Source organism: Salvelinus sp. IW2-2015, linkage group LG8 (genome assembly GCF_002910315.2).
Source record: "Salvelinus sp. IW2-2015 linkage group LG8, ASM291031v2, whole genome shotgun sequence".
NCBI classification, from domain to species: domain Eukaryota; kingdom Metazoa; phylum Chordata; class Actinopteri; order Salmoniformes; family Salmonidae; genus Salvelinus; species Salvelinus sp. IW2-2015.
In genome coordinates, this window is record NC_036848.1 from 20,127,269 (window position 1) to 20,142,736 (window position 15,468).

A 15,468-nucleotide genomic window follows, 5' to 3' on the forward strand; every position below is an offset into this window, starting at 1 on the left:
TCCGTAGACCTCCGAGACAGGATTGTGTCGAGGCACAGATCTGGGTAAGGGTACCAAAAAATGTCTGCAGCATTGAAGGTCCCCAAGAACACAGTGGCCTCCATCATTATTAAATGAAAGAAGTATGGAACCACCAAGACTCTTCCTAGAGCTGGCCGCCCAGCTAAACTGAGCAATCGGGGGAGAAGAGCCTTGTTCAGGGAGGTGATCAAGGWCCCGATGGTCACTCTGAAGAAAACAAGACACTTAAGTAATACTGCAAAAAATKATGTGGCAAAGAAATATACTTTTTCTCCTGAATACAAAGCATTATGTTTGGGGAAAWTCCAAGACAACACATTCATGAGTACCGCTCTTCATATTTTCAGGCATAGTGGTGGCTGCATCATGTTATGGGTATTGCTATGATAAAAAGAAACAGAAAAGAATACAGCTAAGAACTGGCTAAATCSTAGAGCAAAACCTTCTTCCATCTTCTTTTCAACAGACACTGGGAGACCAATTCACCTTGCAGCAGGACTATAACCTGAAACACAAGGTCAAATCTACACTGCTTACCAAGACGACGTTGAATGTTCCTGAGTGGCCTATTTACAGTTTTGTCTTATATCATCTTGAAAATCTATGGAAGACTTGAAATGGCTTTTTAGCAATGACAAGTAACCAACTTGACAGAGCTTGAAGAATTTTATAAAGAGTAATAGGCAAATATTGTACAATCCAGGTGTGCAAAGCTGTTAGAGACTTACCCAGAAAGACTCGCAGCTGTAATCACTGCCAAAGGATTTTCTAACATGTATTGTCTCATGGGGGTGAATACATCTGCTCTTGCTACGCCCTCTGGTGTTTTTCCAGTGTCTTCTTGACCTGTAGTTCTCCCCTGTACTCTCTCTCTCTCTCTCTTCCTCTCTGTTTGATTGTGTGGTTGGAGACAGGTGTGCTGGAGTCAGAGCAGATCCCTATCAGCTGCAACTCGTTCCATAAATCAAGACCTCTGCAAATACTCATTCCTGCCTCTTCCACTCTGCCAGATYGTAATCTCTGCTCAGTCAGTTATTATCCTAGCCTTTTGTTTGTTATCAAGATCCTGTTGCGCTGCTCTGCTGTGCTTGTTTCCCTGCCTTACACCGTTTTGTCCTCTCATTGCAGTTACCGCTTTGTCTCTGGCTCCTGTCTTCTGTACCACATCTCAYCACCCAACCACCTTGCTCTGGATTTTACTCACCACCACCTTGGAATCCCCTCAGGACCTGTTCACCCTGTTCAACTCAGTCAAATACAACCTCTCTACACTTCGGGTTTTTCTGCAACTCATCTGAGCTTCCCCGGTTCTGCACTCCATATCTCTCTGTGTACAATAAACATTTAGGTTCATTCATCCCTGCCTGGGATGAGTCCGCTCTTGGATTCATGCATCCCTGCCTTCTGAGTCCGCTCTTGGGTTCCCCTGTGTTCGCTCTGCGTAACAGTACGATCTGGCCAAAAGATGAATCCAGCAGACTCCCCTACTCTTCACCAAATTCTTGTTGGTCAAGGCACCCTTCTTGAGCAACATGACCAAGCACTGAAAACCCTGCTGGAGAACATCAAGGAGTTTTCACGGAGCCTGTCTGACCTACCTGGTCCTACAGGTTCACAACCTGTCTCCAGTTCCTCTTCTCCACCCCGGGAGCCTTTTGTTCCGACTCCTGATCGTTATGATGGCAATCTTGGCGTTTGCAGAGCCTTTCTTGTACAATGTTCACTAGTATTTGAGTAACAGCCCTACTCTTATGCTAGTGAACGAGCCAAGATTTATTTTTTGATTGGATGCCTTCGGGGAGCAGCGCTCTCCTGGGCCACTGCGGTTGGGAGAGAGTCATCTATCTGCTTCTCCTACAGTGGATTCACTGATGAGATGAGGAAGGTCTTCGACCACCCGGTCTGTGGAAAGGATGCTGCCAAACCACTTCTGTCCCTTCGTCAAGGCTCTCAGAGTGTAGCTGATATGGCATGTGCGTTCCGCACCATCGCTGCGGCTGTAATGATGAGGCCCTTCAGGGAGCATTCCGGAACGCACTCACTGAGACCCTCAAGGACGAGTTGGTGACCAGAGAGGAGCCTGATGGACTTGACACACTAATTTCTCTCACTATCCGTATTGACAATCGTATTGACAATCGATTTTGGTGGCCCACCATGGAGCAAGACGCTCTGGAATTAATCTCAGCCTGCTCGGTCTGTGCCCGGAATAAAACCTCCACCAAACCTACATCTGGTCTGCTTTGTCCTCTTCCCATACCCAGTCGCCCCTGGTCACACATGCGTTGGACTTCGTCACTGGACTTCCCCCATCGAATGGTAACTCAGTCATCCACACTATTATTTACCAATTTTTCCAAAGTGGCTCACTTCATTCCCCTCTCCAAGCTTCCTTCCTCCATGGAGAGGACCTGCTGGTATCCCATGTTTTGCGGTTGCATGGCATCCCTAGTGACATTGTTTCTGACAGAGGACCCCAGTTTACATCCCAGGTATGGAGAGCCTTCTGCACAGCTCTGGGTATTAAGGTCAGCCTTTCATCTGGATATCACCCCCAGACCAACGGTCAAACCGAGCAGGCCAACCAGGAGTTGGAAACTGCTACACGCTGTGTGACTTCAGCTAACCCTTCTTCCAGGAGTGCCCAGCTACCCTGGGTGGAATATGCTCTCAACGCCTCATCAGGTATGTCTCCCTTTGAGTGTGCTCTAGGTTACCAACCTCCCTTGTTCCCTGCCCAAGAGGTTGAAGTAGCGGTGCCCTCAATCCAGGACCACATGCACAGTTGTCGTCGCACCTGGAGGAGGGCCCGGGCTGCCCTTCTTCGTGCCTCCGCCAGAACCCAATCCAAAGCTAACCGTCGCCAGGCTGCTGCACCAGTCTACACTCCAGGCCAAAGGGTATGGCTTTCATCTAAGGACTTGCCTCTAAAAGTGGAGTCCAAAAAAACTAGCTCCCCGATTCATTGGCCCCGTTGAAATTGATCATGTCATAAACCCCTCTGCTGTTAATCTGAAACACCCAGAATCTCTCAAATTCACCCCACCTTCCATGTATCTTTAATTAAACCAGTCTGTTCCTGTCCCCTCCTGCAGCTGCTCCTCCACCCCCTCGGCTCATCAACGACCATCCTGCCTATACTAACCGGCAACTTTTGCAAGTGCACCGTCGGGGCCGCGGTTGGCAGTATCTGGTGGACTGGGAGGAATACGGGCCTGAGGAGTGCTGCTGGGTGCCCCGTCGTCACATTCTGGATCCCTCCCTCGTACAGGATTATTATACCTCACACCCAGACAAACCAGGTCGTGCGCCAGGTGGCATCCGTAGGGGGGGGGGGGGGGGGTACTGTCACATCTGCTCTTGCTACGCCCTCTGGTGTTCGTCCGGTGTCTTCTTGGCCTGCAGTTCTCCCCCTGTACTCTCTCTCCCTCTCTGTTTGATTGTGTGGTTGGAGACAGGTGTGCTGGAGTCAGAGCAGATCAGCTGCAACTCGTTCCATAAATCAAGACCTCTGCAAATACTCATTCCTGCCTCTTCCACTCCGCCAGATCGTAATCTCTGCTCAGTCAGTTATTATCCTAGCCTTTTGTTCGTTATCAAGATCCTGTTGCGCTGCTCTGCTGTGCTTGTTTCCCTGCCTTACACCGTTTTGTCCTCATTGCAGTTACCGCTCTGTCTCTGTCTCCTGTCTCCTGTACCACATCTCACCACCCAACCACCTTGCTCTGGACTTCTCACCACCACCTTGGATTCCCCTCAGGACCTGTTCACCCTGTTCAACTCAGTCAACTCCAACCTCACTCTACACTTCTGGGTTTTCTGCAACTCATCTGAGCTTCCCCGGTTCTGCACTCCATATCTCTGTGTACAATAAACATTTTGGTTCATTCATCCTTGCTTCCGCATCTGAGTCCGCTCTTGGGTTCCCCTGTGTTTGCGCGGCRTAACAACATATCTAATAATGCATTTTTTCCCATCATTTTTTATAATAAATGTTCGAGTTTTTCRTCCACTTTGACATTCGAGTGTTTTTTTTAGATCGTTGACCAAAAATGACAATGAAATCAATTTTAATCCCACTTTGCAATAGAACCAAATGTTGAAAACGTCAAGGGGTGTGAATACTCTCTGAAGGCACTATACATGTGCTTCATTGAACCACCCCATGTCATGATTACATACTGAAAAACACACCAATTTCTTCAAACAATAAAAGCTAATTTACCAACATGTCAGAAAATGGATTTAAAGCATTTTGTAGCGACACCCTTCATTGTCTGCCAACCCATGAAAAGTACATAAACCTTTCCTAGCCCTGATGCCAATATTTAATTACACAGCTCCCATTTCGGCAAATGTCCATTCTGTCCACCTTGATCATGGTTCCTGCAGCACTGACAACTGTGTTGACATGACAACTGAGTCGGCATTCCGAATGATCTAATAGATTGTGACAAAAGCATTTGTTTTGATTGGCAGTTGCTTGCAACGATTTGCAAAAAGTTAAAGTTGCAACTGAATTTAACCAAGTTGCAGATTAGTTGCAGGAGTGTGTTTCGCAAAGCAATCAAGCAAGTCCGTTGCAAGCAACCAAAGTTGCCTTGACGATGCTTTGTGTAATTGCAGCCGCCTTGGCATCTTAGTGAAACTGTTGGTCGTTGTCATGCAGTAGCGGTGCGTGGCTAAAATCACTGGGGAAGCCAAGCCAAAGAAARAAAAATCTATATTACAAACCTATGTGTTGTGATAATTGCGTGGTTTGCTCTATAACCTGTTAGTTTATATGCCTTGTGACCATAACATACAGGCCCAAGGCCGAGACAATAAGGCACAGTGGCAGAATAAATTCAACCACACCTTTTGTTTCATCACAAAACTGGAGAGCAACCTCTGTTYGGTGAAGTCCACAAAGTATATTGCATGTGACAAACAGTACAAAATCTGACTAACATGTGCACATCCAAGTACTTTTTGCAGGCTCGAGAGTTGTAGGTGAGTTCATGAAAAATAAAAAGGAAAACACTGCACTTTGCTGCTCATGCGCCCAGGTGATTTTATCATAACGATTCAACCCTTAGGATGCCTGATGAAGATATACGGGTCGAAACGTTATAATAAAATCACCTGGGCGCATGAGCAGCAGTGTGCCCTCTTTTCCTTGTTATTTTTAATGTAACAGAAAGTCACAACATGTTCAAGCAAGTTAATGTTTCTGACATTTTTGKGCTACTAAATAGCTATTGATTTMTAACCAAAGAGTTTCCGCAAGTCACAAAGGAAACAGGAGATGCCTCCACTATTCCAGCACCATTTCAACTTCAACATCATCAAATCACCTATACTTAGTCTATACAGTCACTATACAGTGACAACAAAAGAAACCTAAAACTATTTAGTAAGCTAAATATGATGTGTGTGTGTGTGTGTGTGTGTGTGTTCGTTCGTTCGTTGAGGTAGAAAAAACATGTTGACTCACCCTACTTGTAGAGAAACGTCAATGCAATCCTCCTCTCTATCAAGTTGATGAAATGTACTCTGTCATACAGTACACCCTTTTATTTTTTGTTGTGCTAGGCTACCTGGCTAAAATGCTTGCTCGCTAGCCTAGCTTCCTTTCATGGGAAAAGTTAGGTAGTTAACATAAGCCTTTTACATCTAGCTACATATTGAACTTCCGTCCTATCAGTCCAGGGGCACAAATAATTAATTTATCGCCATCAGAATCGCCGTATGGCCAGTATGGAGAATTAWGTMAAACCAAACCCAACCAAARTAAGTCCAAACCCATGGCTATTTTAGGAAAGTGACAATTGTAGCTAGCTAGCCACCAAGTTCTTTCTGTCAATTACATATTTCTCTCGATGTGATAGGAATRAWGCCAAATACAAACTGGCTTCACTTGACACTTTTCTTTGGTGCGCCAGGACCATTCACAGTTGAGTTCACACATTTAAGCTCAAGGCTGATTGGCTATTTTCCAAGGGAGGCATTCAATGCTACGGGTGGCAACTCTTTTTAACTAGACAGCATCAGATMGATGGCCTACACATACAGAGACAGAGTAGCGCTATTTCCCTCACTTGGATGCTTTCTCCGGTGAGATGCAAATTTWAATTTAATTTAAGAAAAAGTATGAAAACAAAGAGAGATGAATGATACATAATTMTTTCTTGGTCAATTTTTTGGGAAGCCAGGTTTCCCTTGGCACCCATGAATACACACCACTGTTGTCATATTTAATACAGTTTAAGTCGGAGGTTTACATACAGTTAGGTTGGAGTCATTAAAACTCATTTTTCAACCACTCCACAAATTTCTTGTTAACAAACTATAGTTTTGGCACGTCGGTTAGGACATCTACTTTGTGGATGACACAAGTAATTTTACCGACAATTGTTTACAGACAGATTATTTCACTTATAATTCACTGTATCACAATTCCAGTGGGTCATACACTAAGTTGACTGTGCCTTTAAACAGCTTGAACAATTCCAGAAAATGATGGCATGGCTTTAGAAGCTTCTGATAGGCTAATTGACATAATTTGAGTCAATTGGAGGTGTACCTGTGGATATATTTCAAGGCCTACCTTCAAACTCAGTGCCTCTTTGCTTGACATCATGGAAAAATCWAAAGAAATCAACCAAGACCTCAGAAAAATAAATTGTAGACCTCCGCAAGTCTGGTTCATCCTGGGGAGCAATTTCCAAACGCCTGAAGGTACCACGTTCATCTGTACAAACAATAGTACACAAGTATATAAACACCATGGGACCASGCAGCCATCATACCGCTCAGGAAGGAGACGCGTTCTGTCTCCTAGAGATGAACGTACTTTGGTGCAAAAAGTGCAAATCAATCCCAGAACAACAGCAAAGGACCTTGTGAAGATGCTGGAGGAAACGGGTACAAAAGTATCTATATCCACAGTAAAACGAGTCCTATATCGACATCATCTGAAAGGCCACTCAGCAAGGAAGAAGTCACTGCTCCAAAACCGCCATAAAAAAAAGCCAGACTATGGTTTGCAACTGCACATGGGGACAAATATCGTACTTTTTGGAGAAATGTCCTCTGGTCTGATGAGATACAAAGTGTAGAACTGTTTGGCCATAATGACCATTGTTATGTTAAAATCTGTTTGTGGGGTGCTTTGCTGCAGGAGGGGCTGGTGCACTTACAAAATAGATGTCATCATGAAGACGAAAAATTACGTGGATATATTGAAGCAACATCTCAAGACATCAGTCAGGAATTTAAAGCTTGGTCGCAAATGGGTCTTCCAAATGGATAATGACCCAAGCATACTTCCAAAGTTGTGGCAAAGGCTTAAGGACAACAAAGTCAAGGTATTGGAGTGTCCATCACAAAGCCCTGACCTCAATCCTTATAAAATGTGTGGCAGAACTGAAAAAGCGTGTGCGAGCAAGAGAGGGCCTAAAACCTGACTCAGTTACACCAACTCTGTCAGGTAGGAATGGGCTCAAATTCACCAACTTATTGTGGGAAGCTTTGTGGAAAGGCTCACAAAACGTTTGACCCAAGTTAAACAAATTAAATGCAATGCTACCAAATACTAATTGAGTGTATGTAAACTTCTGACCCACTGGGAATGTGTTGAAAAAAATAAAAGCTGAAATAAATCATTCTCTCTACTATTATTCTGACATTTCACATTCTTAAAATAAAGTGTTGATCCTAACTGACCTAAGACAGGGACATTTTACTAGGATTAAATGTCAGGAATTGTGAAAAACTGAGTTKAAATGTATTTGGATAAGGTGTATGTAAACTTCCGACTTCAACTGTATGCCRWCTAGGTGAGTCTTTTCTTTTGTATAGGGCCACACTATTTCTCAAAGAAAYCAATTGAGCAATTGTACATTGTGCTTATCAAAAATAAGAGATGGTTAGAGGGWCTCTGATAGGACTTTGCCTCATCAGTTTAGTTAATCTGTTTAGAGCACCAGAAAACRTTTGAGGTGAAARGAAATATGACCTGGAGATGGATTTGCAACTTTCGATACGATCCAAAGCGATAAGGTAATGGAATAGCACAGGTTTACGGAGGCCGGCCAGTATGAATTCAAATTGATGTAACTTACAAGAAGGCACTTCGGTCTAAATAGATCATTTTCAGTTTAAGATGTCCTACACAAGAAGCTACTTTGTCATAAGTGCCTCTGCCTAGCATTTCCCCACACCATAAAAACATCAGTKTTATTTTTTCCCAAGCCATAAAGGGCATCAAAATGTCCATAACATTCCMRGAAAGTATATTACGTTCTACTTCGAAAGGACACAAGTGGATGAATCCATTCCAGCTYGACGTTTCCCTTGCTCAAAGTACTCCTACACAATCTAGATACATGTGGAATTTTGGAATTTTTCTTTAGCATCATGCAGTAAGATGCTCTCAGGATAGGACCAAATCAATTGGGTTATGTAGCATTTGTTCTTCCATGCCGAGGAAGACACGGTAATTGAATACTAAAATCGCTGTGACCTTTACTGCCTTGCCGGTATTGACAAAACCATATGCACACCTCTATCATCAGCCCGGGGTAGAAATCACTATCTGCACACTTTACTCTAAAGCAAATACCTCGCTGTGGGAGGGAATCGGGTGTCATGGTAACATCAGGGGGCTTATGGGATGGCCATAGCTATGCGTACAACTATATTTGTTCTGTAAACTACTAGGTTGTTCAATGTAAACAAGAGCACCAGATAACATGCATTAGGCTTTCAGCATGCTGGTTTTGGTTCAGTTAACCCCCATAGAGATACCTACAGAAATTGTTTAACTTATTTTCTTTGTTCAACTCATAGTGATAACTAATGCAATGGGACCAACAAAGTCTCAGGGGTTTTATCATTTCCATGCATTTAGAACGTGCCCATACTACCCATTCTCCTATAACTTTTAGCGTGGCTTTTTAGGACAATCACAATGATTGACCACATTAGCTGATGTTATGATTCATTATAATACATTCATCGTATTATAGCCCCCATTAAGGATGTGGTCTTTTAAAGCGTTTGCATTCAAATTTGGCCCCATTCCATAATGCTTGAATAACAAACTGTTATTTTAACTTATTAAAAAGCTGCATTCAATTACTAATGTGTTTATCCAAGAGGAACCGTGTGGGCCCCATTCATGTGTTTTTATTAGACTCATTAAACCGTGTGTCTCTCTCGATATCTTCTCAAAGCAGTCATTTAATTGAGAGCCCTTTGCCTATGCTGTCAAAAGGCAATAGACTGACTCATTTCCTGAAAGGCCTAATTCAACAAGTGGTCATATCTGTGTGTTTCTTTTTGTCATGTCCCAATGTTGAGCGCACAAGGAGACATGCTTAACTATTTTAAACAGCTGATGTTTTATGATATCAGCTGTCACCTGCTTCCCTCCATTTCTATACCACCATATTATTTTTCAGTACCCCCGCTTTGTATTCAAGTTGTTGATATTTTTAGGGATTCAACAACCTCTGTCCAAAACACGGCGTGAAATACTCGGACTCTCAAGCGAAGTCTAACTCTTCCTCCTCATGTTGTTGGAAAATAATAGACTTAGAACAATTAACTAATGTATTGACTTTCCACAAATCTAGTAAATATGTAAGAGTTTTAGGCTTTGAGACGCCATTTGAATTAAATCCAATTAATACTTTCAAAGTGAGAAACGCAGGTTTCCTAACCGGATAGATATTCTTCAGAAATTATTCCACTCAAGCTTTTGTTCCAATTCATTCTGAGAACACTACAGCTCTTCCATTAAAGTGCTCAATTAGTTGCCTGCTCTGTTCTGTTCCAGACTATTTACCACCATGGACACATTCACATCTTATACGTGTGTGGAGGGCTTTCAACCACTCAGGTTCCACTTTTTAACGCTCGGCTCTATAGAAATACGGATATTTTCAATTACCATTATATAAACGTGCTATTGAATCCATTATTGTGTGATTTACTCTTCTCCTCGAGAGGAAAGTCAACCCCATACACTTTGCCAGGTAATTATTCTTTATATGTGATGTACTCCCATATCAGTTTAGTATTAAAAGTTAACCAAATGTGTGAAATTGATTTACGATATCTATCTAGTGTGCACTAGACACTGAGTGTTCAAAACCTTAAGGACACCTGCTCTTTCCATGACATAGACTGACCAGGTGAATCCAGGTGAAAGCTATTATYCCTTATTGATACCACTTCTTAAATCCAATTCAATCAGTGCAGACGAAGTGGAGGAGACAGGTTAAAGAAGGATTTGTATGCCTTGAGACCATTGAAACATGTATTGTGTATTTGTGCCATTCAGAAGGAGATTGGGCAAAACAAAAGATTTAAGTGCCTATAGAACTGGGAATGGTAGTAGGTGCCAGGCGCATCGGTTTGTGTCAAGAACTGCAACGCTGCCGGGTATTTCACGCTTAACTGTAACGCTCGTCTTTCTCCTCATCTGAAGAGGAGCAAGGATCGGACCAATATGCAGCGTAGTTTAAAGACATAATCACGTTTATTTAAACGAAGACGAAAAACACTTGAACAAACTACAAAATAACAAACGACGTGAACAGACCTGAACTTGAGAACAAAACACATGAACGCACGAACAGGACGGAACACACGAACGAACGAAACGAAACAGTCCCGTGTGGTACAAACACTGACACAGGAACAATCACCCACTCATCAAACAGTGAGAACAGCCTACCTTAATATGGTTCTCAATCAGAGGAAACGTAAAACACCTGCCCCTAATTGAGAACCATATCAGGCTAATACATTGAACCCAACATAGAAACACATAACATAGAATTCCCACCCCAACTCACGCCCTGACCATACTAAACAAAGACAAAATAAAGGAAATAAGGTCAGGAACGTGACATTAACAGTTTCCCATGTGTATCAAGAATGGTCCATCACCCCAAAGGACATTCAGCCAACTTGACACAACTGTAKGAAGCATTGGAGTCAAAATGGGCCAGCATCCCTGTGGAACGCTTTCGACACCTTGTGGAGTCCATGCCCTGATGAATTGACAAAGGTTGCTGGTTCAAATACAGAGCTGACAAGGTAAAACATCTGTCTGTGTTCGTGAGCAAGGCACTTAATCCTAATTTGCTCCAGTGGCGCCGTACTACTATGTCTGCCCCTATAAAACAACACATTTCACTGCACCTATCCAGTGTATGTGACAATAAAACATATATATTTTTTCTATACCATAAATACTGTTCTCAATAAGGTGCAGTTAGGCTATACATTGACTGCCTCATACGTCCTATGGAATCCAGTTGAACTCTGTCACACATATTTAATAACGAGCAGTTGAAACAGGTATTATGGCACAAATTCAACGTTTGCGGTTCCACACGCTACTTTTATAAATGGTCTGTCGGTCCTCATCAGATTCGCTTGTCGGGAGTCGGCTCATAAAATCTAATTATGTCTCGAGTCAGAAAATCATGCAATGATAGTTTCACGATCAGTGCCACACTCCTGAAAGAATAGAGTGTGGAGTATATCTCTGTCTTCCATGGGAAATGAAGATCATTATTCTTGTTTTTTTAAATATAATTTGCTTAGATTAACTGCATTCGTAAATACTTAATAAGATTGTGGTTTCTTATATGATTATCATTTTAAAAAATCACCACAACAAATAATCGTATTTTGTGTCCGCAATGAACATATCTCTCACGTCAATGTTTCATGTCTTAATGCTAATTAAACAAATTGACTTAGTTATGTGCAGCAGCCTGAGTGCACTGGGGAAGCATCCCTAAATGGCGCCACTCTGATCTTTGCATGCACAATGGTCCAGAAACACCAAGGGACTGCCCCCTGAAAATATCATCACACAGATGAGCTCTGCTGCACTAGGCTAGCACCTGCTACCAGGTCCCCTGCTGAGGGGGCTGGTGGTTCCATGGGTTGGGGGGGGGGTTGTAGTGTGAAAGAGCGATAGGGAGAGAGAAAAAAGAGAGGAAGGGAGAGGGAGAGAGTGAAAGATTAAAGGGGTGAGAGAGAAAGAGAGCGAGGAAGGGAGAACTACTGATAGGAAGAGAGAAAAAGACTGAGGGACAGTGAAAGGGAAAGAGAGAGATGGACTTAGGTGCCCGCTACATCGGTAGAGTGCCCGGGTCACGGTTTAAAGAGTCGTATTATTCCACCAATGCCGATGCTAACACAATGCAGTGGCTAATAGGTAGATTACATAGTCAAAGGGCGTTAGTGCTCATTGTTTCTAATGTACTCCCTCACCTACAGCAGGGGCTTAGCTGAGGTCCAAATCCGCCCACTGTATGTTTTGTCTTTTGTCCTCCACATGAGTGTTTCAAATGTCAAACTGATTACAAGGAAGTGAGTTGAGCAAAGGGAACCTGCCTTGGCTATCGCTTTTGTGTGAAGGCCATTTCAATGAGACTCACACACTCATGCATGCGCACGCACACACACACAGACACAAACGCACACACATCAATAGAGCTGCCCGAATTGCTATAGTAATGTGCTTCATTGCTCACGCTCCTTCTAATCGATTACGTATGGTCATCCAGTGTGTATAGCCKCAGACATTTATACCGCCTCTCTGTTTGGTGATCATTTCCAAAAACATTTCCTCTGAGCCACCACTGTTTGCACGCAGTCTGCTATCCTATAAAGCACAACAGTGCTTTATATTCTGCAGATGAGTAGTGGGACCTGAAATGCAATAATCCATTTAGTGTGAACTAACCTTTTGTATTGGCTATTTTATTCAATATCAACTATCTGTGAAATGGCAACATTTGTTGCATTCTCGTAGCCAAGCAGCAAGAAAATAGGCCCCAGTATTCACGGTATGCTCAAATCAATATCACTGCATATATCTGAAATAAGTATGCCGCCCACCCCTTTTTTCTGACCAATCAGTGACATGAATCCATTAACCTGGGAGAAAAGAAAAACGGACATATTCCAGATCCCTGAACTCATAATACACATGAATACGCTTTACTTCCAACTTTTCAAACAAGCTGCTGAATCCACCATACAGTCTGTGCCAGATCTGTGAATACCCCTGTTTGAATACTGAGTGACATACTGTAGCTTTATAAATCATTTAGCAGATGCTTTTGGCAAAAGTGACTTACAGAACTGTCAATGTTGTGAATATAGTGACACATATTGTGGAGTGGCATCATAAACTTATGGCTCTGTTTATCGAACCTAAAATCACACCAACAGATTAGTGGCACAACAGGAAGATTCTTACCAACAATTAGTGGAGGGCCGGACGATGTGATAGCAAGAGAGGCATCAAGGCATAATTTGTCAATTTCAGAGAGTTTCACATTGGTTTAAAAAGTTAATAGACAAGGCCAGGGTAGTGCTTGTGATTTAAAACTCCTTAATTACCCATAATGGCCTTTCGTACAGGAATACTGGAATACTGACATGTCCATGTTTTCTCTTACAAAAGAGATGTCCTTTAAATGAGATTAGCCTGGAATAAATAATTTGGTATTCTGTGGCTCAGTTGGTAGGGCATTGTACTTACAATGCCAGGGTTGTGGGTTCAATTCCCGCTGGGGCCACATATATGAAAAAAGAAATCACGGATGACTAAGACCTTTTGTATAAAAGTGTCTGCTAAATGGCATATATTTTATATTAAATAAAGGTTAAATAGGAATACATAACCAAATATATATTTTTTTTCTGTCTTCATCATTATCTAATATTCATGTATACATTTTCTGTTTTGTTTCCCCAGACACTTCCTCTTTAAAACGGGCACAGGAACAACCCCTTTCTTTAGCACAGCAACCCCAGGTTACACCATGGCAACAGGGGCAGTGTACTCCACACCGGCACGCCCCCTACCCAGAAACACCCTCTCTAGAGGGGCTTTCAAGTTTAAAAAATCGCCCAAGCACTGTTCCTGGAGGTGCACCGCCCTGAGTGCAGTGGGCGTGGCTGTCCTGCTGTCAATCATCCTCTGCTATTGTATAGGTAACTATAGCCCCTCCTTATTGACATTGTTGTATTAGTCCGTAGTTAACCATGACCTTTCCTGCTTGCACTGTATTGTGTTTATACTGTGTATTATGTAGTATAGGTAGCTATAGGCCTCCTCTACAACAGCCACTCTCCAAAGCTAAGCTAAGTATAGAAAAGAGCATAAGAGCAATCATCCCTACATACATGGACAACTACGGGTACGACAACTACTTTCAAAGGCCTTTCAAAGATTGTATCTTTGCAAATATAAATGGCTTGCCATTCAACCTTAGTGGTGAAACAGCCGTCAGTTCTCAGGAGAGACTTCCTGACAGCACCCACCACACTATAACACAGGATATCTCTTACCCATTCCAATAGGTTCTACTATAGACTTTCTGATAGACAAGTTGACTTGACTGATGGGCTTTGAGTCAGCTCAATCAGCGTTGACTGACGACTGTATAGGCTGTGCTAAAAGTGGATCTTCTCATTGGTAAGATAATTGGTAAGATAATGCTCTCTCGGCATTATCTTGCATTATCTTGCTGAGCAGATATAGCAGACTTTAGGATATTGTTCCACCAGTCGGTGTATGTCAGTCGGATACAGAGACATGTCCCGATGACATTGTCGTGTTTGAATCTGTCAGATCATGGCATTTCCACTGACAAGGGCTTTGCATCATCCTGCTATTCTGATAAAACACCCACAGAGTGGCAGCACTGACAGCAGGTTAGCGTTTTTCGTCATGAATCTTGTTCTGGAGGCAGCTCTGCTCTAGTGGTCACTAGCTAGCACAGCCACAAAGTCATTAAAACTAATTTTAAATGTAACCTTAACCAGACTGCTAACCTTAATGCCTAACCCTAAACTTAAATTAAGAACAAAAAGCTTCTTTTTTTCTCATGCATTTTTATAATGAATCCATTGAATAATATATATATAATTGAATCCAAGAATGGCGTAGCAGTCGGATGTGTCTTTGTCCTGTCTTGTCCCGTGTAAATAGTATTCGTATTTTTCGTATACATTTCGTATTTATTTTAATTTCACTTTCCATCTAGGAACTGAATATACATTCCTACATTCCGCCTCACCCAATGTGGTACGGACCTGCTATTTTTTATATACTTTTGAACCGTAACCCCAATCAGAAGCTAGCCAGATAACTAGCTACTAGCTAGTAGTCAGTTAGCCACTGCTGCGGTCTTCGCCCTTAACTCGGACACAGCCAGCTTCAATACCGGGCCGATACCTGCCAGTCTGCAAGCGCGATATCAACCCAGAGCATATAGGACTGCTTTTTCTCTACCACATCACGGATTCCTGACGCAAGCTCTGGACAATTACACCGTATTATCACAGCTAGCTAGCTGCAACCGAGTGGCTACTACTGGCTAACACCTCTGTCCCGAAGCAAGCACCAGTTAGCCTTGAGCT

At 42.7% G+C, this 15,468-nt stretch overlaps 1 protein-coding gene and 1 non-coding gene across 2 annotated transcripts in view; both read left to right on the top strand.

The window, feature by feature from the left end:
• Positions 1-15,468, top strand: part of LOC111967579 (teneurin-3-like) — a 229,472-nt gene that overhangs the window by 118,078 nt on the left and 95,926 nt on the right. Inside the window, exon 5 of the mRNA XM_070444793.1 lies at positions 13,799-14,037. Within this exon, the coding sequence (XP_070300894.1) occupies positions 13,799-14,037 (239 nt within the window). The remainder of the gene's footprint in view (positions 1-13,798; positions 14,038-15,468) is intronic.
• trnav-uac (transfer RNA valine (anticodon UAC)) lies at positions 13,545-13,619 on the top strand. The gene has a single exon. It is a non-coding gene; the product is annotated as a tRNA-Val (tRNA).